At 37.4% G+C, this 26,295-nt stretch overlaps 2 protein-coding genes and 2 non-coding genes across 5 annotated transcripts; 2 read left to right on the top strand and 2 right to left on the bottom strand.

The window, feature by feature from the left end:
- Positions 1-515: 515 nt before the first annotated feature.
- Positions 516-6,943, bottom strand: LOC149737523 (galanin receptor type 1-like). Its single transcript, XM_089873649.1, has 4 exons — positions 5,947-6,943; positions 4,582-4,711; positions 2,340-2,573; positions 516-1,958 (listed from the first exon to the last, which is right to left on the bottom strand). The coding sequence occupies exons 1-4, from the start codon at positions 6,423-6,425 to the stop codon at positions 1,338-1,340; spliced, it is 1,464 nt and encodes a 487-aa protein (XP_089729775.1). The 5' UTR covers positions 6,426-6,943; the 3' UTR covers positions 516-1,337.
- Positions 6,944-8,448: 1,505 nt separating this feature from the next.
- Positions 8,449-26,141, top strand: LOC149737520 (uncharacterized). 2 transcript variants are annotated; one of them, XM_089873638.1, is made up of 17 exons: positions 8,457-8,869; positions 9,232-9,410; positions 9,780-9,985; positions 10,388-10,528; positions 11,078-11,264; positions 11,718-11,817; positions 12,555-12,653; positions 12,916-13,006; positions 13,353-13,526; positions 20,033-20,188; positions 20,585-20,762; positions 21,238-21,393; positions 23,546-23,712; positions 24,010-24,193; positions 24,509-24,621; positions 24,987-25,080; positions 25,838-26,141. In XM_089873638.1, the coding sequence occupies exons 1-17, from the start codon at positions 8,767-8,769 to the stop codon at positions 25,949-25,951; spliced, it is 2,442 nt and encodes an 813-aa protein (XP_089729764.1). In that variant the 5' UTR covers positions 8,457-8,766; the 3' UTR covers positions 25,952-26,141. The 2 variants fall into 2 exon arrangements, with proteins under 2 accessions (XP_089729765.1, XP_089729764.1); XM_089873639.1 differs by lacking the exon at positions 21,238-21,393 and having other exon boundaries at positions 8,449-8,869.
- On the top strand, positions 21,938-22,011 carry Trnan-guu (transfer RNA asparagine (anticodon GUU)). Its single transcript has one exon. It is a non-coding gene; the product is annotated as a tRNA-Asn (tRNA).
- Trnan-guu (transfer RNA asparagine (anticodon GUU)) lies at positions 22,304-22,377 on the bottom strand. Its single transcript has one exon. It is a non-coding gene; the product is annotated as a tRNA-Asn (tRNA).
- Positions 26,142-26,295: the final 154 nt, after the last annotated feature.

The following is a 26,295-nucleotide window of genomic DNA, read 5'->3' as shown; positions in this document are numbered from 1 at the left end:
TGAATTCATCCAAAATAGCGATAGATTATCTTACCTCAAAGTTCGTAGAAGTTATGCATTATGCAAAGACCATACTGTCAATTCTGAATTCATTAATATAAAAATAAATATACAAAGTGACGCTTTTTGTCGAATGTTTTGCCGAAATAGACTGTATATAGGATGGGGGGAAACGGTACACATTTAGCACAAAATATCCAAATATACCGATCGTGTTTTAAACAATCAACAACGGTCTATAGGAGTCGTGAGGATAAAGTATTATAATTCTTTGAATATTTTTTGTTACCACCAAATGAGACGAAAAAAAAGAATAAAATGATGTCCCTTCTTTCTCCACACTACTACGCTAACAGAATGAATTGAAATCCGATTAATATAGGTGTAAAAAACAGAACACCCGTGTTATAACGACTTCCGTTGCCCGTCACACGAGGATGTATAATTAGGAAACATTAATTGATTCCGATTTTACTTCTTCTAAAGTTCGAAGTTGTTTACTGTCAATCAAACAAACCGGAGTCGATGGCAAACCGTTTATTCCCCAATGTAGACCTTTCGTGCTGATGCCAAACTGCTTCCAAGCTAACAGAAGTATTCGATTTAGAAATTTCAATTTGCTTCGCTGTATCAGATGTCCTTATCTTAACATCACAAACCAACTACACTAAACATTATTGCCTGCATTTTCATTTGGCAAAGTAACATTTGGTGCCAGAGAAAATAAAAGTCGACTTAATTTGTGAAAATTCGTGATTGACAAAGCGACGACAAAAGTGAATAAAAGTCAGAAATTCTACTACAGAAAGTGGAATTAAAAAAAACACGATCAACTCATTTATAATGTTTAAAATACCCGTATACCGCCTCCTTAAACAGTTTTGTAACTCCTTAAATGTTCTTTGTTTACTACCATGCGACGAGAAAATAGAATGAAAAGTGTCGCATCTTTCCCACCCTACTATATTATAATAAAAACGAAATAAAATGTATTGTTGAATGCAATAAATTGTTGAAACGATAAAATACAAATCTTGATTAAGTTTTAAATTCCACGCAATGTACTTTCGAAAGTGTATAATTGGAATTGTGTTAAAAATAAGAGTACTAAGCAAAAGTACTAAAGTCCAAACGCGCAAGAGAAATTGCACATACCATTACCAGTTCATCGTTTTCCCAAAGTTTACCCAACCATGTAAAGAGGTGATATCATATAATGAAGGCTATGATGTTTTACAGTACACGGTAAACTGTCAATATAATTCACAAATTTATACAATAATCCCATACACAATATACAATCTGTAGTCAGAAAAGCTGGGATTAGGTGTCAACATTTAAAGTACCATCCCATCCGATTCGTCGTCATTATCTATAAACGTCGGCTGCTGGTTTTGGTTTAAAAGACCAACGACCTCAGTTTGAGTTTGGAATTTATTTTCTTGTCCATCGTAGTAGCAGAAGGTAGTAGTTTGGTGGGTGGGGCCATTCAACAAAACATCTGTCTGAGGGGATTTTTTTTCTTTTCGTCCATGTTCTGGCGTTAGCATCACTGTGCATGTCTCCTGCTCGTCTCGACCGCTCCTCTTTAAGTACAAAGTCTCCGAAATAACGGGCGGCCGGGGGTTGAGCGGTTTGTCTCTTTGTCCGCTCTCTGACGAGCTACTTGATCTGTGCCGAAGTTGAACGCTGAACGATTGGACAAACCGTCTAGAGTAAGCCCTAATATGCACCACGGCCTCGCTGAAGTATTGACATGTAAATGCTTTTTTAAAGTCAGCCCGAAATCGGTTCGACACGAAGGCATACACCAGAGGATTGAGGCATGAGTTGGCGTAGGATAAGCAGTGACCAAGAATTAGTAAAACGAAGGTTTCTGACGTGTAGGGGAAGTCCCCAAAGTTGGTCCACAGCGCCACTAAGTGATGAGGAAACCAATCAATCGTGAAGACGATCACCTGTCGATCAAGCAAGATTTAAATTTACATTGTGGCATTTATATATATGTTTTCAAATACAGACATACAGTAGGATGGGGGAAGATGGGACACTTTTAAATCTATTTTCTCGTCCCATTTAGTAGTAAACAAAGCACATTAAAAGAAATATGAAACTATGTCCTCATGACTCTCATAGACAGTTGTTAATTGTTTAAAACACGATCAGGATTTCTGTATATTGTGTGCTAAAGGTGTCCCATCTTCCCCCACCCTACTTATTTGATAATATTTAAAAATGTATTTTAATAACAGTGCAAGAAAATATTTTTATTTAAACCAAGTTTTCGAAGTAAACATGACGTCACACATAAGCGATTATCAAATCATGACGTCACATACCACCATTATGACGACTCTGGTGACGCGTTTCGTCGATCCTCGCGCGCTCTTGCTTCTAACCAGTGCGCTGCTCTTGGCGTTTTTACACATTGCGTGTAAAACCCCCATGTAACAACTAAGTATGATCAGCAAAGGAAGTAGATACCCAAGCAAGAAGCTGACGAGCTGGTAACCCATGTACCACATCTTCATGTGACCGTTGGGCACGCACAGGGTCAACCCCTCGTATTCCACCTGGAAATAAAATTGATTTTGTTTAATTAACATTTTTCTCTTTTCCCTTAATGTGTCAGAAGGAGAAATAATTGTATAATCGCATTTTTAAAGAGCGAAAAATTGCATTTAAGTACAAAAGAAACGTCGGCATAATTTCCAGTTGTGTTTAATTTTAATCACCCATATGGTAACAAAGAACGTTGTAGAATTAGGCATACGGTGTGTTTTTCTATTTTACGTGGGTGAAGTCCTATATAGCGCGCAATGTGTTTTTGAATTTAGTTCGGAGTTGACACATTACTCTATTCTATAGTATAGAGTGTATTTTGTTTTTATATGTTTTAATTTTCCTATATCAACGTGTTTTTTCTGTTTGGCCAACATGTATGTTTCTGTGTTTGGGCTTAAATTGGTTGTTTTACCCTCGGTTTCAGGCATGGACTTGTCTTATCAATTTGGTTTGATACACTGGTTTTATCGCTATACAATTTTCCCGACTTTTGTGCCGCCAGCCTGATTGCAGCGTGGACACTTAATTTATTTCTTGCTTTACGTTTGACTACTCGATGGTAGCAGATTCAGTTGGTTCCTGTTATACACTTGCTCTGTGTAGTTGTATTTGTGACAGCTGCTTAACATAATTTATTTATCTCTTCGGATAGAGAAGTAGCGAAGATTAGGTTAATTTATACAACAACAAAGAGAATAAGGGAATTAGCAACACAACGACGGTCGTCAAAAACACACTGCAGGTAAAAAATGACTACTTGAATAAAAGCGTGGTTGCAAACTCAGTTTTCATGTAAACGATTACTTTTAAGATGATATGTAAATTCTCCTTTATATATGATACGGTATATATACCCACTTGTGCACAGACTTAAATATGTTTGGTATGTATTACAAGAAAACAAAGATAAAGCAAAGGCTTATCTGCGATTAGCTTACACTCTATTATACCAATCCATATACTCACATAACACTATGCTGTACCGGTTTGCAAGGTGCATGTCATTGAAACATCGGTTATTTTCCCATGAAGTGTAAACGATATTTGTTTGTTTTGTCATCAGTAAAGAAAACCTTAGTCAGCACTTGCATATGTTTAATATTGTTCTAAAATTAATTCCCAAGATACACTTTCCATATGCGAACGTTCCGCACCGCATTTAAATTATATATAACAACAATTGAATTATTTGTCATTGTAACCCAAGCTTGCGTGTCGCATCTAGTTATGCAGACAGTGTTTTTGGCGTAACATGTCTAATTAAAATCTACCATGTCATGAGTTTCGTTTGTTGTAGTATAGTAGGTAGGGGTAGGATGGGACACCTTTTTATTGTATTTTCCCGATTTAGGAGTAAAAAAAAAATATTCCAAAGATTTGCAAACCCGTAACCCCACGACTCACATAGATCGTTGTGAAACGTTTAAAACACGATCAGAATATTTGAATGTTATGTGCTAAAGGTGTCCTATATCTTACTATATGCATAATGTATGGACATTCAAAGGCTCAATTTCAGGAGAATGTTTACGAATTGAAATTGGCAGGTTCCATTTTTACAGCGTATGTTTTTCTTCTACAAGCATAGCATATCATGCCTGCTATTGGTAACTTGCTATTATATCTGAATATGAGCTTTTCTTCACATATATTAAACATTTTTATTCATCTTTATCTTGCACTTTGTAAGCAATGTCATTATTTTATAAGTTAATATATTGTGTTACTGTGCACGATTATAACTACATAGTTTGCCCCGTATACGCTAATTAACAAGCATATAAAAACGCATCTGCTGCAAGATAAAAATAGAATCTGCTGCAGAATTAAAACACAGCAGGATGAAAATAAAAATAGAATTAATACAGAATCGATAATTGTAATGATGAAACAATATCTTGTCCTATGCTGCCTTCACAGAACGACCAGAAGCGCGAATAATGCGATATTCCTGTTTTTGACTTGTGCCAAACAGTTAAAGTGAAATCGGACAGAAAATCATGTTAACAACCATACCTGTACTCTAGTAAGTGCTGAAGGTGTCCCGATGCCAAGAGCAGCAACCCAAATAAAGATAAGTCCCCGGTTAGCGTTAGTTCTCGTTCGCAGCTGTTTTGCAGAAGTGGCGTACACCACAGCGAAGTACCTTCCAAAATATGTTATTTTAGACGAAACAGGATTGGAAATAAATACTTTTATATTAACACCACAGAATAATACCTTTAAAAATGTCATTTAAATAAATGTAATATATGAATAACTACGTGCTGCATTAGGCCCTCACGAAATAAAAAACATTTTAGACGAAATAATAATAATAATAAATCCGTGTATTGCCTAAAAAATACAAACAAGCAAACAGTTAGACGCCAACCAAATGTTCTTTCTAAGTGTTGCCTATAAAGGAGGCTTAATATTGTCACATTTGGCAGAAACAAAGTTAAAATTGAAGATTAAAAATAATAATCCCCTTTGTTCAGATTGTGAAATAAAAATATCTTTCCTTTCGCAGTAGCGTTGTAATCTTTTTGTGAATAAATGATAAAAACCTTATGTTAGATTTTGTGACTTCGGTGTAGTTGGGGGCAATTACTCTGTGCGAGTTAACATAATTAACTCCGCCATATGTACAGGATTACGCACCGCTAACATTGACAAAAAATATATTCTCCGGCGCTGCGGTTTACTGACAGAACGTATGAATTATTTAAACCTCCCGAAAAATACGGGCGTTTGGATTACAACATACTTGATTAACAAATAATTAGAATTTAATACGTTTGTGTTATACTTAGTTCAGGTTCGAAAGGGATAATGGGTACGAAGGCATTAATGTTTTTTTCATTTTTTAGGGATAAAGTTTATTAAATTTAACACAAATTTATGTGTACAGGGTTAGGAAAGATTGGACACCTTTTTATTTTTTTTCTTGTCCCATTTGGTAGTAAACAAAGAACATTCAAAGAATTAAAAAAATGTATTGTTACGACTCTCGTAGACCGTTGTTAATTGTTTAAAACACGATCGGGATATAGTTGGTTATTACGTGTGCTATATAGGTGTCCCGTTTTTCCCTCACCCTTCTATAATTTAAATTCGCAGAGTTTTTACAACTATTTCAAACTTGGAATTAAGACAGCATCAAATGTTAAAAATCGATTAAAACATTTTGTTAAAACATTTTGTTCCGTGACCAAAATCGATCCGATGAATGGCAATGTAACGAATATGATCGCCGCGTAGATTTACAAGCTTCGAAAGGCCTGTGTAAATATTATGCTTATCATCCGAGCGTATCTGTTTCTCCATACATCTTAACTTGTTTGTCGGCTGTCGGGCATTTATATCCGCTTAAGTGGCACACACAAAAATAAGGCTTACCGGTCGAATGAAAGAGCGACAAGCGTGAAAATGCTGGCGATCATCGACACGTTCTGGCAGAACTCGCAGAACGAGCACATAAAGCTCCCGAATGGCCAACTCGGCAGACTGTATATGGTGGCTTGGAACGGAACGCAGAAAACAAGGAAAAACAAATCCGACACTGCCAGGTTAAGAATGAATCTGTTCGTGTTGTTTAAACCTTGCTGTGCTTGATATCTGTACATTTTCATCATCACCGTGATCACGAGAGAGTTTCCCACAACCCCAACGCAAAATATCAAACCAAAGAAAATGGGAACAATAATGGCGGCAAGCGCTGCAGCCTGGTTACGTTGCCCCGCACCATACTCTGTTTCCCCGCTGTAATTTCCTGTATAGTTGATAGAGGTGTTTAATGTTGCATTCCCACTCGCATCTGCTGCCAACGGACTCGTCGGAGTAAAGAGAGTCGTATGCGTAAGAAATGATGTCGTCATTTTTCAACCAGCAGAATTACCATTAGAATATTTATATAGCCTGAAACTAAAAACCATAAAATTAAACGCCTGTTTGTCTCGGTACTGTATTTATCCGGCCCGTCAATTATTATACCTTCACAGCATATTATTAACGGCTTTAACGTAGGCCGGCTGAAACAAAACAAAATAATTGCACGTTAATAAAAAAATGCGGCAGGCAATTTTCTGCGTTCGATTTGCAAAAAGGATAAAATTATATAATTTCCATATGATTGCAGCAAAACCTTTCAAATCATATATGTAAGGGTTCTTCAAATACAAAATTTGCAATAATCCAAAATGCATTATTGTAACGACACAACTCATTAATCAATGAAAGCTGTTGCTTTTGCGCCATAAAAGCGATCCTCTATTTCGTCTTTCTACATATAACTCGGTTTTATTTCGCTGACACCCTGCATTCGCAAAGATACCTCGCTTCTACTAAGCGCATTATTATACAAGCAGGTAGTTTATAGAAATTCGCTTCTTCCAAGAAAAAACGTAATTTTTATTGATTAGTTGAAATACGTGCTTTCCTGAAATTGTACAGACTTATTAAAATGGCGACAGGTGAAGCGTATAATGACCTAAGCAATACCTATAATAGAGTTCGACTTCTCAAGTCCCATGCTGCAACACTGGCAACTACAATCAACATCTGATTTGTATTTGTTTTGACAGTCTCTGCACAACAACATATGATTAGGCACCTGTCTCTACTTTTGGATTTCTGTACTCGCTGTGTTATAATCCTCCCTTGTGCCCTTGTATGCCGTCGCGAAGGTGTGCACCTTCGTTGCAATTCTCATACTACCACCGCTACCAACATGGATGTCTTGTTTTCGAGTGCACAAACCTTAAGGTTCTCCTTATCTCGTCGTTATGCTCATGGTATGCGCGTTTTGTAACTTTGACGTCATGTTAAAACCGATCTAGATTTGTTCACATGTTTCCATCCGCCTATATGTAGCCTGTTCAAACAACCCCGGGAAACCAACAAGCTTCCATGGGTGTAATTCACGTGTATCGTCTCCGTTTCCTTTCCATTTATCTTATCGCTTAATTTTATACGTTGTACGATAACGCCTGGCTTACTACTATATGTAGTAGTAGGCTATGAATAATCGTATGAAAGGGAGAGTCATCAGCGAAAACACGCAAGTTTTATTTCAGTTCCCGCTACATTATCGTATTTGTATATAGGTTACAGGTCAGATATGCTGTTACGTCATTAAAAACAGTGTTTTATCATCCCAGAGTTTCCAACATACTGCGATAACGTACTACATTCACAATATTTTATGGCATACTGGAGAAATTATCAGCGCAAGAAATTAAGTGTATAATGCATATTAGTTCAATGTTTATCTTATAAAAGATGCAATGTACGGAAATTTATAACATAATGATTGACAGGTTAGGCCGGGAGCTGTGCAAGCAGCTTGCTCAGGGGCGCCACACCACGGCACACCTAAAACAGTCGCTTAAATTTAAACAGATATCAAATAGGCTTTAACCTTGGAATAGAAACTTTTTGCTAAACCAAGGTCGACACTTCATGCTTATTTATTGTGAACACAATAACACAACTTAATGCTAACTTAAAGGAGTCTTTATTATCTTGTAAACAAAAATTCTGTTGTTTGTTTACGACTAATGAAACATTAAAACAGATTTAAAACATGTAGTTATTTATGCAATAATAGCACAGACTTATTTATTAAAGTTATGCTCTCTTGTTTTAACTTTAGTTGTCGCTAGATGACGCTGATATGTTTGTACAGTGTTTCCATTTACATAAAACAATATCCAATGCTCGATGTTTATTATATTGATGTTAAAAATAGCAATACATAGTTGTGATGACTTTTAAATATAACTTTAACATTAGTTACTCTTAATATGCCACCAACAAAGATTGTATATTTATGTTTTGGTATTTAAAAATATGAAAGTGGGTAACACTTATTTTGCTTCGCAACAAGTGAAGCTATTTTTCAGATGTTTCACTTTGTGAAATTTCATGTTTTGCACTGCTTTGTTATAACACTGCTGGCAGGTGTGCTGTCAGTGTCACATTTACATTACCAAGACACTAGGACTATTTTACTCTATAGTTTCCATTCTATTAAATACAACTTCCTTGATATACAGATTAAATGCAGTAGACAAGAATAATACCACTTATTCTACCTCAAAATATCCCCCTAGCATAAATGACTTGACCATATTTTGCTCTTCTACCTAAAATCATCTGCAACAAGGCTACCGTAGTCAAAATAGACGAATTAAAAGTTTAAATCACAATCCTGCAATCATGGCGATGGAAAAACAGTTCATGATCAGTGACACGCATAGTCGCACAATAACAGCAGTTGGATTCCATCCTGTTAGAAGAGAAATAGTTGCCGGGTTTGAAGGTTTGTTTTTGCAAGTAAATACAAATAGATACTGCACATTTAAACTGCAAAGTATGACACGTGCACACACAATTTTTTTTACAAAATTTTGATATGCACACCATCATAATTTAAACCATTCACACCTTTTTAAATACCAATTTTTACGAATGTGCGCCTGCAAAAATAGTCAAGGCCAGAATATTATAGTTAAGTAGTTATACACAGAAATGTGCAGATTTAAATTTTATCATTTTCAAATAAGTTAAGATGTTTCCAACAAAAAAGGTGATAAATATTTGGAGAAATATATATTGTAAGTTTTTATGATTTAAAATCTCACTTGTATGAAGTAAAATTAATCCTCACATTTACTTTTACAGATGGTATAATGAAATGGTGGGAACAAGATACTGGAAAGTTGATGCTAACAAGTTGTGAACATAAAGGTTGGCTCACAGACTTTCAATATTGGGCAGAACACAAGACTCTGTTGTCATGTGCCAACGATGGACTTATTATTGCTTGGGGAAGTGGTGGGAATGTACTTGACCGGATTAAGGTTAGGACACGTTTAACTCTAGCCATACATGTAATGTGTTTGAATTTTGGAACAAAATCTAGTGTGACGTTGATAAAATGCAGTTATGTGTTAAATAATATTAATTTATAGATTAAATAATGTTTACTTTGGCTAAGCTTATTTTTATAGAAAGTTAACAGCAGGGTAAAAAGTTTTTTAGGCGTAAAACTTGCTAATAAATGATGTCAATTCTGTTTTAAAAGCTGGGGCAACAGTCTCCTCCAGCTTCCATAACATTAAACCAATGACCACAGCTACATTTCTTTACAGTTTTCTGTTAAAACTGTTGTTTAAAATGTAGACTATACAACTATTACATATAAATTGTTCTGTCTCCAATTTTACCAGCTCAATTACCCGATATATGTGATGTGTCTCAACCTTAGACGGCAACAAATCATTTGTGGTTTAAATGGATCCGTTCAATTGTTTTCTCTCGATCCACAAAAACATTCTGGGCATCTTATTGACCAACGCAGGCCACATATAACAAGACACCACCATGATATTGTGCCCTGTATTATCTGCCATGAATCAAGAGTCTACACAGCAGGGTAAGACTCAAGTAGACTTCACACCCTGATACTATTGTAGGCATTTGTGTTCTTGGGCAAGACACTTAACATTTATTTCACCAACCAATTGGTTTTTATGCATTGTCTAAACTGTAATTCATACTTTCGAAATAAATCACCCATATTACATGTTTGGTAACAAGTAATTGGGCGTGGAGTGTACGAAACAGAACGCCGTGTTATAATTCGTTTTATAATTAGTTATACTTAGTATAGATCTATTAAGAATAAGTATTTTACATTTTTTTATTTACTCATTTATTTTTAAGCAACTTCAGACACCTATTTTTAATAATAATAAAAAATATTTACAGGATTGCGCGCCAAACTACCCTGGATTTAAGTTTGGCGCCTATAATTATGATTATTGTTCATTACTAGATATGATGGAAAGTTTCACATATACGACACCACGCTCTACCCTGGGAGGAAAGGGTTAAATTTAATTCACACGACAAGTCGAGCTCATGAAGCTGGTATCAACTCGATGATTCTTGTTAAGGATAATGAAAACAATACTTGGTAAATATGATATTTTTATCTCAAAGAAAAAACTTTGTATTTGTTTTTGTGCTATAAGCCATTTTTTGTGCCCATTTCAATCTATGGTATATAAAAATATAGCTCGCTTATTTATTCTGGCATGGCGTGGAAATTTTCTGTTCTGTTTTCATACACCTCGAGCTCGCTACAAATTGTTTGTAGTGTGTTAGATAAAACATCAGCCACTTGCTTGCAAAAAACACATTATACGTTATGCAGTTTATTAACATTTTTTTTTAATAGTTAATTTTCGGATGTCAAAATTAAAACTATATTACTTGTATTTCTACTCCAAGCAGGCCCCCTCCAAATAAGTTTCAAGACATATAATATACAGGTTTCTTATCAGTTTAGATACAAACATTACAAACCATATATAAGATTTTAGCTTTAAAACCGAAATTTAAGTCGATTTTATCATAATATATATGCGATGAAGACAATTTATTGTATCATGCATATATTTAGACTGTAATGGAATGTTTGTATTGAAACTACTTTATAAAACATAACACATTGTTTACACAGGTTGATCACTGGTTCATTTGATCGTAGCGTTAAGGTTTGGTCACAAGACGGTCAATTACGACATCGACTTGAAACTGTGTTCTTGAACACAATATCCAGCTTATGTTATATTCCACGAGCTAAAGTTGTGTGGATTGCATCTTCTACAACGCATGCAACACTCTATGACCCTAAAGCTGGGGAAAATGTAAGGTTACAGTTAATGGGTTTAAAAGATATATATATCTGTTTTTTTTTCGTTTTAAATATTTTTAAATCATTGCTACAATAATTGAACAGACAAATAAATTTATTATATGATTATTTTTTGGTGTTTTAATGTGGCGATGCAGTATACTTTTGATCTGTTTAAACACTTTACAGTTTTGTAGAAATACCCAACAGGGTAGAAGCTGTTTTAAGCTAAAAATATGTGGCTAAAACATATGATGTCACTCCATTTTAAAATTTTAGGTAACTTTGTTAAAACTGCAGGTACATTTATGTATTCAGGTGTAGAACTCAGAAAAAAATGTGCTGAACCACGTGTAACATTGTCACCTTAATTTTAAACATTGGAGACTTGGAGTGACATATATATTCTACCTTGGGCACGGCTAATTTTATAGTTATAAATGCATAACCTTACTTAACATTTTAGGTGACTGAGTTCCTACCAACCTTTCAATCAAACCCAGATGAGGAAATCACTTCAAAGTTGTTGAAGCTTCGGTACAATCCAGATTCTGCGCAAATTGTTGGTAAGTAAAATGGTTTATGTGTGTGTGTGTAAAAAATAGGATACTATGCTACATGTATGATGGTTGTAATGAAATGTGAATTTGGTTTTAAAGAATATTTTGATCATGATATAGTATGGTGGGGAAGTTGGGACACCTTTTGCACATAATATCTAAATATCCTGATCGTGTTTTAGAAAATTAACAACGGTCAGTCAAAATTGTGAGGATACAGTTTTATAATTCTTTGACTGTTGTTTGTTTACTACCGAATGGGACAAGGAAATACAATGAAAAAGTGTCCCGTCTCCCCCTACCTTATTACATATACACTTTGTTTTGGTCGTATAAGTATATGCTGTAACTAAGTTAATTCACGATGAAAGAGCTATTTTCTTTGGCGAACTCCATGAAAAACCCTGCATTTCAATTAACAGGCTTTTTCATGGTAAAGTTCATCACTTTATTAGCTTGGCTGTGTTGTGTGTTTGCTTACCATATGGATGTACCTGGAACCGTGATATATATATAAATACATTAACTACATATTGGAGAACCTACAAAGTAACATACATGGTAACTCGCAAGCTGACATGAGGTGTATGAACATGCGTATTATAACGACTGCCGTTTCCCGGTCATGCTAGGATAAAGTAAGTTACATTCATTCAAGTTAAAATCAATACCTAGTCATAATTTTAAGTTACCACGCCTTTCGATGTAATTATCGGGAATTTTACGTGAATATGTTTCTAAAGGAACCACAAATCGTCGGCACATCATCGTGTGGAAATTTAACAGCTTCGGTTGCGTCACTGCGCTGAAAAGCAAGTATACTGTCGAAAGCTTGGCTTATAGTAAGTACTTTGGCGTTTCCTTAAGTAAAAGTAACTTTATGTGACTAGTTTAGCAGTCACGGTTTGCTTAGGTAGTTTTTACCCGTAGCGTGTTTTAACGACTATCGTGTTTCTGCTAATTTCCTTCTATTCGCTCTTTCAATTAATCTATTCCTCGTTACTGTATTCAAAGAGATGAATAAAAATTACGCTATGCTACAAAACGTTTACTATATTGGGAATCGAATTCATACACCTTAGTTGAAATCTATTTTTTCCTCAGCGCGAAAAGTCCCGATGTTGTTGTTTAGCGGTGGTAGCGGAGGTAACGTGTACAAGTGGGAAAGATTGCAATCCAGTCATTTCATGTATAGGTAAGAATATGCACGACTGGTTTCGGTTCTCTTGTTATAGGAGCGGATCTAACGTGTGTCGCGTATCTGGTTAACGTTGCCTAGTTTCGAGGAGCCTTGCTGAAATCATTAGTAATATATATTATATAAATATATATTACTGTGGACCAAGGTGGATAACGTTAGAAACTAGAAAGTAATATCTATTTGTATTTTTACCAATTTACAACGTCGTTTTATAGTCGTGTTGATACCGTTATATAATTATGTTGATATTCTTAATAGTTTACTACTTAACGGAACAATAAATAGGAATGACAATTATAACCTATCCTAACCCGCGTAAAACCGTATATGCCATCCATAGTATGGAACTGCTGACGAGGAAAGAATGCAAGGATAAACTAGAAGCTGTGTTGAACGAGCTCGGTCGAGGTAAGAAGCAGTCGCCGGTTCGTAGCCCAAGATACAGCAGAGATAATGTGACGACGCATTACGCATTCAACAAAGCGTTGGTCGCGCCTTCCTCGCTTTATAAAACGTAAGTGTGATTAGCTTGTCTTGCTAGTTATATTTGTTGTTGTGTGCGGTCGTCGTGTTTTTGGAACGCCGTGAAACAGCTGGAACCCGAATACCGGATCAGACCGGTTTAAACCAGCCCGTTCCACAGAATGTTCCTCGAAAGCGACGCCAAGCGGTTGCCTATTTTCAAAACAAACTTAATAGCTTTGTAGGTTCTCGGCACTTTTCGGAATGCCCGGGGACAGGCTGCAAGGTTAGCCTGTTCCTTGGGAAGTTCCTTAAAGTACAGAGTTAATGTTGCCGGGAATAATGTACTAATATAAGCAATATGTTTGTGGCCAGGTTGGTTTAAAACTTCGTGAACAGCTCGGGTCACCCGGCCTGTTCCAGCGAAGTTTCATTCCAACTCGTGGCCAGGTGTTTGCATTTCACTTTTAGAGGTTTGTCGTTGTTGTTTGTGCGGCAGGGAATGTTGACTTTCAAGAATTAGGTTGTAGTTTTGGTTTAAACCTATTCCTTAGAAAGTTCAATACTCGCTTGCCGCTTGACTAATGAAGACGTGCAGTTGTTTTGGCTCGCAGCTTTTGTGAACTACCTGAAAAGTCTGTGTTATATATGACAGACCTTTTCGTGGTAAAGTTCAATTCAACCGAAGCTTTATTGCCCCGATGAGACTAGAATAGAAGAGATGCTTGTGACATAATGACTTGGGTGCATTGCGGAGCGAGCTGAGATCGTACAGCCCGTTCCAACAATGTTCCGACGTCATAAAGTCGTTTGTGACGTAGCTATGACGTGGCGAGAGCACGACAAGAGGCGAGAACTCCCGGGAGTAAGTCTGACATAACAAAGAAAGACTTATTCCTGGGAAAGTTCATGAATTTAGTCGCAGGGCACGTCGACGTATTTGTGGTGACAAATTGCGGTTGTAAATCTGGCGTGTGTGCGCGACTAGCGTGTGGGAATTCCCAGCAACAGGCCGACTATGCATTAAGCCTGTTCCTTGGAAAGTTCCGTTCGCTCGTCGGCTGTATTCATTATACGTGCATGACGCAATACCACGCTAGGTTCCCACCGGTTCATTCATAGAGAAATAGCTCGCTATCGCAACAACAAGTTACGCTGACAGTAGCGTGCCACATGTGAAACCTCCGAGAGAGGCCGGGAAATCGAAACCTTGCCCATATAGGATAAGATTTTAAACCGGCCTGTTCCGAAGAAGTTTCATATGCAGTAACGCTGGCATTTAAACGCTGACCAACCAGTTATTATTGCCGCTCCAATACAATAGAAACGCAAACCAAGAAGCACCCTTTAAAGTTCGATCCCACAGAACTGACCGCATCAAATCAGATCCCCGAAAACAAAGCGGCAATTAAAACTTGTTCTAATCTGCGCGTCGTCCGCACAACAATGCCCAGTGACCTCAATTCTGGAATTAAAACAATGGGATTGCTCGGGGCGTGACTGAATGACCGAGAAACAAACTAGGTCGCATTGCGGCGCCCTTCTTTGCGTCACGTGGTAATGACCGGCATCGCTTTTGAACTGCTGACGAAAGCCGGATGGAAAATCTTAATTCTACCAACGGTTTCTTTATGTCGCGTTTTGCTCATCTGTCGCTACTAGCGGCCCACGCACTGTACACTCACTATGCTGCCTCCTGTAACTGCAGATTTCCATATTATAAACAATCCCAGCACAGACCTCCTTGAGCCCGACGGCTTATCGCGCGCACATTCAGTTATAGAGCCCAATATTCTTCGCTCCCGCTCGCATCCTGCCACCTTCGCAGAAAACGCACCGGCAACAATGTCCCAACAAGAAGCATTGTGACGTGTCTATTGGCTGCCTTTGCGTCATAGCTGCCTGTCATCTGCATATCTCACTACGTCATCGGTTCCGTGCGCGAAGTATTATTGTTTATGGTAGGACGGTCGGCCGACGATTTATGTTTTTGTTGCTTCGCTAAATGTGGTGAATGTAACTCATATAAGCTTAAAGTTACCTGTAATGTTATTATTAAGGTACACTGTACAGTATATGCACGTTTCTAACCGACTCTGACGCTGTACACGGTTCTGTTTATAGCTATATACGTTCTGTACTGTTTTCTGCACTCCATTCGATGTTAACCCACGCGTACTGTTTGGAGCTTACTTACAACAGGCTGTTTATATCAACGAGCTAGCACCAACATTCGAAAATAGTGCTAAGCTGTACACAAGCCTGTTCATTAGTAAGTTCCATGCAGTAACGCAGATAGTCAGGATGTGCGACCGATTTTTGACAGGAAACGACTGTTACTGTGATAATACGCGCCTCTGTAACTTCTATGCGAAGCCTGTTCTCACCTTTCAACGTCGCTTTTTCCATTTCTACTAATTCGTGGTACCACCTTAGAACAGATGTCCTAACTTCTACATGGTGCTAAAGATCCCAACGTACAAAGTTCTTAGGGAACAAACTACATTATCGTTGATTAAATTTTACCAAACGTAGCTTTATACTACTCTGCCATACAATGAATTCTACGAGGCTGGTCGGTTACCTCGTTGCTCTAAACATCGGTTGCTTGCTTGCTGCTACCTGTTGCTGGTGGATGAGACGATGATCGAATGATGACAAGGTTGGGCATTGAGGCTTTTTATTCCCCGCTTCCCCACTGTCGGTGCAGACGCATGATTGGCAGGATGCAGCGCAAACAACGGTTTATCGCCCGCCGCGTTTGATTTCCAGCCAGCGGCTCGAGCGACGAAAAAGGCGAGCGTTTTAGACGGTCGCCCGTTGGCCGGACCGGCGATTATCCCGCGGCCATCGCGTATCATCCTTATTGTCCATCCTCCAGACGACCCTGCGGTTCCTCGAACCCCATGCCCGGCTATCAAACTCGCCATTCAAACATTGGATCGGCCTCTAACTTCGATGCAAGCCGTAATTGCATTTGAACTTCTCACAAATAAACCGTTCATTCTATAATTAATAACCAAACGAAAACAAAACATATTCCTAGCTATGGTTCCAGTTTACCAATAAAAACTTGTTATACAAATCCCAAAGCAAAAGACGTAATATTCACGAACGACAACGTTTATAATACTGAAATGTCTCACATGTGTTAATAACCAGTAACTGTTCTAGTTCACCACTAAAACATAATGTTTCCTAAGCTACAAACATGTTCTGAAAATGTACAAACCTTACCTAAACGCGATCGTTTATTAAACAAAGCTTGTGTATCAACAATTCTACCGTCTATATATACACAATAACTGGCCGCACCGTTTGCATCCGGCTATGATTTCTGTTTGAGCCATTCGCCGGTATTAATATTTTACCACCAACACAGCAATACTGCGCTTACAGAGGAACAGTTTGTTATGACACGGCTCGGAAAAGCTGTGCCTTGCTGATGTCTGTTATATTCGGAAAGTATAACCAGCGCTTTAAATCGCTTCCGTGCCTATATATATATATATATATATGTGTGTGTGTCGCATTGTATATGTATTACGCTGTACAGCAGTGTTTGGGCCATTGTATTCACAATAGCATCGGTTTGTAAACACCTATGTTTTCTACACATATTAATCCAAATATATATCAGTCACATGATAAAACGCTTTACAGTTATGTTAATTAAAAAGCACTGCTACAATAGCAATATATAGAGTGTCGCCCTTTTCTGTATTCGCCATTAAAAATCAAGCAAAGGCCATAACCTTTAAGCTCGTTTTAAACGAAACAAATCGACATTGTTTATTATTTCGTCTTTTTCCATCTAATTTTTTTCCGAAGCGACCTGTTTTTAGGTCATGGTGTCTATTTGCCTCTTCCAATTAACAATTAGGAGCACTTGAGAAGAAATCCGCTTCAACGAGATTTCTTACGAACCCCCGCGTTAATCTGGTCGACCAAGAGCTTGAGAAATAGGCCAAGCATGTAATCGCTTGGTCGCACACGGGCTGTTGATTTGACCGATTGCGGTCGCGGAGTCATTATGGTTTAACAAAAAACATTAGTAAGATATTGTGTGTGTTACGTTAGTGTTATGTTCAAACATGTATCGAATTCGGTTGGTTATGAAACTGTATTTCGTTCTTTTCCATTCGCTTGACTTTGCGCCGCTTTCGCGCATGCGCAGTACGATAAAGCGGATGCATGGGACTGCAAGCCTAATCTTTAACACAGACCGTTCATTGCTCACTCGTATTGACGCCCATCGCTGCACAAACAAGCTTTGTGCGACCGAGTGTTGCCGAATCGTTGTGCAAATCCCCAATCCTTCACACCAGCCGCAAATCAGTGTGATACTCGAGCCCCGATGTTTGCCAACTTGCACCGTTCCAGCCGAGGTGCTGAAAGCCCGCAGTGCCGTGTGCGAGTCCCAATCACTCGAGTGTTTGCTTATTCGAGCTCACCGTGATTTTGATTCTACATCTCAGTGAGACACCGTTGACATCGCACCTACCTGTTCATGTGTGTCAACAGTTTTAACATAAAGGATGTAAATCATTTAAATCTTTGTGAACTTCGTTCGCTTTTGGTTTTACTTCAATTCGTCCGATATCCAGTCGTTTACGCCATTTTGTTTTGTCCCAGCCCAGCGCGTCTTTAACCGAGAGCTCGAGACAACTATATACGACATAAAGGTTTATGTAATGTTGTATAGTATATACAGTAATAAATACCGCGGCGCCTGCGGTAAACCCAATATAAAAAATATATTTTAGTTTCTATGTTTATTTTAAGCAGGCGATTTGACATTTAACTTTATGAAAGAATGTAACTTTTATCCTCTGACGGGTCAACATAGTCGTTATAACAGGTTCGGATCCATACAACTCGTGTCAGCTAACAAGTTATTTCACATAGATATGTAACTTTATATGTGATGTAGTGGCACTAAATGTACATATGAATTCATGCAACATGATCGTTCATTGCATGTGAGATACGATTTCAATTTCTTTTTCCATTGCCCCAAACGCACTCGGTATTTCAACAGATATTTCACTTTTCGAATGTACTGCATGAGATTGTGACGTCATAATAGTGGGATTGCGGTGTATGATTACATAGGCGGTTCCACGAAAATAGAAACCGGCAATTATTTAATTCAAATTCTTTTAATGGCTTTTTAAAGTTTAAGTCGTTCCTGGTAAGCAAATAAAGGCGTCGGCTCCTTTGGTTGAATTGTGTTTGAAAAAATGAAAGTAAAATGTTTTGGTAATTCAAAGCGTGGAATAAAATATAACGGACCAACTCAGTCCTAAATCCCTCGTCCCCTGGCGTTCCTCGACTTCACTCATTTAAAATATGTAATGTGCATACATGGGACGTATATCGCATAAGTAAAAATGATATGTAAACAACACCCGCTTTTAACATGTAAGGCGTAATATCCACAAATAGGTTGGGGGGAGATGGGACACCTTTAGCTCGTAATATCTTAATATCCTGATCGTGTTTTAAACAATTAACAACGGTCTATAAAAGTCGTGAGAATGAAGTTTTATAATTCTTAAATGTGTTTTTTGTTAACTGCTAATGAAACGAGAAAATAGAGTTGAAATGTGTCCCATCTTTCCTCGCCCTATAATAAAGATGTTATTTCAATTTGTCTGTAATACAGATCGTATTCTACGCGGCGATCGCAAAAAAAAACAGCAATAATAAAGCGATCATTCAAGAAGCAGCTTCAGTTATTCCAGCTGATAGACAATACACCGTGTGCCCGGATACGGATATTGCTTGCTTGACAAAATACGTCTTCTTGCTTCCCGTTTCCAGTTGATCTGGTGGACAGTCAGCGATTATCTTCGTATAGAACCAACACACAAGGGATGTACGTTGTGCATGGGGTGTGAACCCATATGTCAACGCATCCCGTGTCTGTACTGCTGTTAGTAGATGTTGGAATCTCCTCCACACACAAGGATACATTAATACAAACCGTGGCATTTTTATTATAAAGTTACGAAACCACGAATGATAATTTTGAAACAAAAACATATATACGCGTAACGTAATATCCAGCGGGTTCGAATTTTGCTACCACTATGGTCGTTTGGCAAGACTTGCAGTGGTTGCCATGGGTTGTCTAATTATTAGCCATATACCTAAAGAGCTAAATGTGTGGTAACTCGTGCACAATATGTATAAAACAGAGCACACGTGTTATAACGAGTGTCGTTGCCTCGTCAGCCAATATCTAAAATAGATATTGGTACGCAAGCATCCCTTTTTACCGATCAAACCACTTTGTAACACTTCGGGGCTAAGGGTTAGGTGCATTTTTTAGTTATACGTTGTCCAGAAGCGTAACCTTGAATTGAATGCACAATTTTCCACAGATGTTTATAGAATTTGAGGTTGAATTTGACCGACACTTCATGTAACACGCAGTATTCACACAAAAATACTTTTTAAAAATATATTACAGATTTATTCGACAGTATTCTCATCAGTCATGACTCTATTTTTCGACGATTTAACTTTCATCCCAATCTTTTTCTTCCTCAGATCAAAGTCCTCTCTCCTCCGTTGTCTCTACGTTGAACATCTTGATCTTCTTGTTCTTGCATCCGAGGATGGAAACATCTACATCTGGGGATTCGATTATGCGGCCGTGAGCGCCCTCACGCGGATGACTCCGGACAAAGAAGAGGAGCCGATGAGGTGGAAAGATATTTTCTTTTTACTTTGTTAAAACCGCCGCAATTTTAGATTTCACACGTAAATTATTTACGTAGTTTTGGGTATGATAGTCCATGATTTTATTCTCTTTTGTCGTTCTATTTGGTATATACCAAACAAAGAGTACACTCACGAAGGATTCTAAAATATCGTTTCTGCAATTGTTAAAAAAACTGTATTTTGTATTGTGTGTGTATACTTAATGCAAGAATACTGTTACAACAAAAAATGCATAAATAAGTATACATTATATACATACATTGTCAAGTTTACCGTATATCTGACATATTTCCTACTTAACTTGCAACCTTAGAAAGTAAGGTCTATACTTTTGCTTTGGTGCATATAAATACACATTATATACCCGCTCAATTACAGCAAAGACCGCAAGTTCAGTATTCTGTTCGATGCTGTCCCAGCCAACCTTACCACCCCATACACACCAGACACCAATAACCGAGCTATGGGTTCCACACCTAACGACAACCACAAACCAACTTCCCCCTATGAAGAACCGGCCATCCCTTCTAACATGGAAAGCAGAAGCTTGGGTGACGTGAGTTGTAAATTGAAAATATTATCTGCCTGTTTTTTATGTAGTCAAGATCCGGTGCTACTATTTTACCTGTTAAGTATTTTGTAGCACCGGATACATGTATGTCCGATTAAACTGTTAAGCATATCTTCTATAACTTATTTATAAAAAAAACGATTCTGCATTAAATTCGGTCAGAAATATAAGATGTCATTGTAACAAAAATTATAAATCACCTGATTCGAACATTCAAGTGATAATGTAATGGCCATGTTATACTACTAATGTTTACTAACTTTGGTTCAGCAGCCACGCTTTTTAACTGACACATTTTCTCATACTTATTTATCTATAAAAAGCGCGTGTTTTAACAACTGTAGTTTTGCAGCGAATTCCCTTCTGTTTGTTCTTTAAATACCTCGATCTAAGCCATCGTTTTCGAAGAGATAAATTAAAAATATATAATTGTTCTTAAAACATTTTATTTTTTCCCCAGACTCCTGTCACTCCCACAGCTGACGCGGTAACCCAGGACTCTGTGACGAACCGTGTGGCTGGATTCATTTGCAAGAACGTGTTACTGGGCCATACAAGTTGTGTGACTGCCCTTGCGCTCGTACATAACGAGGAACTATATGCGTCCACTTATCTGGTAATTTTTTTATATAGAATAGTGTCGTTCAGGATAAAGTTCTACGGAATACGTAACAAACAAAAGTTTAGCGAATAGTTTACTATAATTATAGGTAGGGTAGGGTGGGGTAAGATAGGAGATGTTTTCGTTCTCTTTTATCGTCCCGTTTTGTTTTAAACAAAGCATATTTACAGAATTATATAACCGTAGCCCGCGACCATAAAAGTACGTTGTTAAATGTTTAAAACGCGATAGTAAAATACGGGATAATATGTGCTAACAGTGTCCCACCTTCCCCCACTGTACTATATATCTCACTATGGGGACGATTTTTGTTTGTTACATATTTCGTGGCACTTCAATTGCGTTACGAGAATCATCCCACTTGATAAACGTCGTAGCGATTGGGCATTGTCTGTATTGAGAAAAGAATCTGTACAGTTAATACCTTGTTGCTACTTTGATCAAGTAAACGTGTGCCTTTAGTGTTTCTAATATTGTTTTGGCGATAAAGGCAGTAGTCGAATAATTCGGTGATTAATTAACGCATGTTGCACCCGTTGTCTCTGTGGCGCAATCGGTTAGCGCGTTCGGCTGTTAACCGAAAGGTTGGTGGTTCGAGCCCACCCAGGGACGCAAACCTTTTTCTCAACATACAGGTGCAGCCGACGCGAGTTTTTTAATACAAATACATTTTCTTTCATAAATATCCTACGTCGAATTCCATCGGTTTAAGATAGAGCTATAGTGACCAAGTGACGTGCTTCGTTTGTTTTGTCTGCCAGTTAACGAATCTTTTATCATGACCTAGTTTTTAAATGGTTGTCTTATACTAATGAAATGTACGATTCGATGTAAAATTTAATAAAAATATTGTATGTGTAGCAGAAAAACTCGCGTTAGCTGCATCTTATGAGAAAAAGGTTTGCGTCCCTGGGTGGGCTCGAACCACCAACCTTTCGGTTAACAGCCGAACGCGCTAACCGATTGCGCCACAGAGACGACTGGTGCAACATGCGTTAATTAATCACCGAATTATTCTTTGTCGCCCAAAACAATCACAGCAAGCAAGGGGTGTTTACCGGTATTACTTGTATAACTACACATAATACTGAGTTCATACGCGCGACAAAAATAACTTTTCTAACTAAAACTTTTCGTGATATGAATGAATGACTGTAAATTATTTTGCCCTCGCGTGAAATTATTTTGCCCTGTTTCATATAATTTTCCAACGGTCCGTCTTACTACATGTAACTTTGCGTGTGCTTTATTTTATTTTGATCTCTATGTGGCTGCCAATTTAGATAAACCATAAGGTGCCACTTGCCGCTCAGTATCTTCCCACAATGGCAGCTAGCAGCGCATATTGCGTTAAGGACGGCGTAAAATATATTTAATTATGTGTCTATAAACTGCGGTAATTTGGGTGAAAATTGAACTATACACTTGGTCACTGTTGCAGGTGTATAATGGTATATAATATATAGTGGGTTGGGGTAAGATGGGACGTTTTATTTTTTCTCATCCCATTTGGTAGTTAGCAAAAAAAAGATTCAAAGAATCGTGTAACCGTATTATCACTCTAAAATGGCGTTTTCAGTTGTTTAAAATACATTCAGAATATTAATATATTATGTGCGAAAGCTGTCCCATCTTACCCTACAGTACAATATCAAGAACGTACACTTTTCACTGCTGGTTCATATCCTTCCCTGAAACTAAATACTTATTTACTCAATACCAGACAATGCCTTTTGAATGTACATATACCTTCTCTCGCGTCGTTTTGTTTGGCGTCGGCTTAGCCTAGTGGTTACTTCACTTCACAACCTTTGTCTGACACAAAGTTCGTGGGTTCGAAGCCCACCCCTACCACCACGGGCGCAGCCCGGTGCCACTTTGTCTTTAAAAGTTGTTATTTTTTTCCCATTTTATGTTTATTCTGTATATATATATTATGCCTATTGCCACTGTGGGCATATGTGTCACTCGAAAAAACACTTTAACGGCAATTACTTTGTAATCCATTTAAGTCTAAAGTACTAGTGATATAGAAACAATAAAATAAAAACCGTGTTATAACGACTGTCGTTATCCCGCCACGCAAAGATAAAAACTTCTTTATTCATTTATGTTTTTTTGCACACCAACTTAAAACTACAAACAGGTTTCAGGCGGTTGGGACCGGCGTATACTGATCTGGTGTTTGGAAACCGGTAAACTTCACGATCGACTCCGTAACGCTGATTCTTCACAAGATGAAGACTCGGATGGCTCAATGGACGAGTTAGCTTGTGATGGTGTGATACTGGATATGGAGTATTGTCAGAAAAGGTTGTAAGGTTTATACTATCTGATACAACAGCGACTTTAACCCCATTTTCCAGTGTTTAACTCTTTCGTTAGTCATAAATGTATTAAGTTTAATTAGATATAATAACGTTTTAAAAACCATAAATTTTTTTAATTAAAAGTATAACATATGTAACCTAGGTTTACAAATAAACTGTAGAAACAAATTACCTTTAAAAAATAAATCCGGTACAAAAACGAATTTAAATTGGCTGCCCAGGTATTTTAATTAGCGTTTAATAACTTCCTGGCAATTTAAATATTTAACTGTTTTCATAGAAATGAGATAGCATATACCAGTAGTGATGGAATGGTTTATATAAGAGCGTTCAGTCCAGTTGGTAGCGAGATGGTTCTAAGAAACACCTTGCAGGGTCATGAGCTTGAAATCACGGCCGTGAGATGGAATCATGTATATGATAAGTGGATCACGGGGTCGGAGGATGGGACCGTGAAAATATGGGTGGATTGCTGGAGTGTTATTTATGATTATTTAGTAACGTTGTTTTGAGTAAAATTGTGTACATCAGCACTTATACCAGAGTTGCCGTATAATCCTGTAATAACCCAAGTTATATAACTCGTAAGCGGGCGCGTGGTGTATGAAACATAAAAGACAAAAAATATCTAAAAGCTATATTAAAAAGTGTTTTTGGACCATTTTACCTCAAATAAATGTATTTCTGTTTCCAGTCTGATAAAAAATCATAAAAAAACAAATAAATTAAAGCTGTGTTTTTGGACCACCTTACTCCAATAAATATATTTCTGTTAACAGTCTGAAGATGGAATGACATGCGAACGTACATTATCCACGCAAGGCCCTGTAAGCACTTTGTGTATTGATAAAGTGAATGGATGTATCGTTACAGCTGTCGAGAATATCATTAAGTAAGTATGAGGTTCATATACAGACGATGATGTTCTTAATAATCTATCTGTAATGAATGGTGAAGGTCGATAGTCTTTTAACTGTGAAATTTTCTAAATTGAATGAGTGAATGTAAATTTATATGGCCGGAGTTACTAAGTTTGTTAAATTGTCACCCATACATTAAAAAATACCCCACCCCCTCAAAAAAATAATCACCCACAAAGATGGGAGCTCGTAAGCAAGCATCCAGGTATGAAACAGAACACCCATGTTATAACGACATTAATTCAAATTAATCATACCCGACGCTGCTACGTTTTGTCCTTATGTTTTTATTGTTATAAGTTTATATTAGTAGTTAATACAAACATTCAATATACAGGGTCTATGATATGGAATCACTTAACTTGGTACAAACTAACATCGGCCACACAGACAATATCCGCACACTAACACACGTGGTGGAACGATCACAGGTGACTTGCGAGGATAAGTTTATTCTAGTTACGATGATTTGGACAAATTTACAAAAACAAATAGTTGAAAACGTGCTAATGAGGAATCCTCCCCGTGCGTTATCTGCTAACCCCTAACTACCAGCTTTTATACAGTATAGGGTGGGGAAAGACGGGACACTTGTAGCACATCATATCCAAATATTCTGATCGTGTTTTAAACAATTACCAAGGTCTATATTGGAGTCTTGAGGACACGGTTAAAAATTATTTTAATGTTCTATATCTATACTATCTAATGTGTCGAAAAAAACAAAATAAAAAGGTGTTCCATCTTCTCCACCCTACCATACCTCCCAACTCATAACCACTAACCCCCTAACCATCAACCCCTAACTACCAACATCTAACACTTTCCACCAGCCTAACGTAAGGGAGGATTTTTCACTAGTGTCAAAAAATATTTTATTTTCATATTTATCAGAATCTTACAATATTAAATGAAATATTTTATTTATTCTCGCATGGTGGGGACAACGACAGTCGTTATAGCAGGTGTGTTCTGTTCCATACACCTCGTGTTGCTTACGAGTTACCACATGGGTTAATATTTTGGGATCATTTTTTGCTATTGTATTGCTGAGAATTTAACCGATTTATTTTGGATCACCGAGGTCAAGCAATAACCCCTGTTGGGTTCAATCTAGGACATTACTATAACCACTGTGTCATAGCGGCGACTGTTTTTTTTGTTTAATCACCCTGTTTTACTTTACAGTACATTTCCGGATCTTGGGATAAAACGATTCGGATTTGGAATTCTTATCGTCGCCCCACACGCCGTAGACGTCATAATAATAAAATGGATGATGACGTAATAGCATCTCGTTAGTTCCTTGCTCGTATCCATTCTATTAAACGTAGATTTTCACTCCAACACTGTGTAAATATTTTTACCCGTCCCTTTTTAGTGTTTAATGTTAGTTGCTTTTATGCACACTGTTTTTGCTATCTATACAATTCTTTACCTTTTCTTTATGATTCCTCTATACACACTGTTAGCTGTTTAGTGAAAATACAAAGTGTTTTATTTGAACAAAACGTTATTGTTAATCATTTCTTCATGTCGCGTCCACCCCGGTCTAAGTTTTACCCAATGCATCAGCAGACCTTTACAGAAATATTTTATGCGTGGTTATGCTCAAATAACCAAATTAGAATCAAAGAAATGGATTA

The sequence above is a fragment of the Ciona robusta genome, chromosome 3, assembly GCF_009617815.1.
Source record: "Ciona robusta chromosome 3, ASM961781v2".
Classification (NCBI taxonomy): domain Eukaryota; kingdom Metazoa; phylum Chordata; class Ascidiacea; order Phlebobranchia; family Cionidae; genus Ciona; species Ciona robusta.
This window is presented reverse-complemented; position numbering and strand designations above follow the sequence as displayed.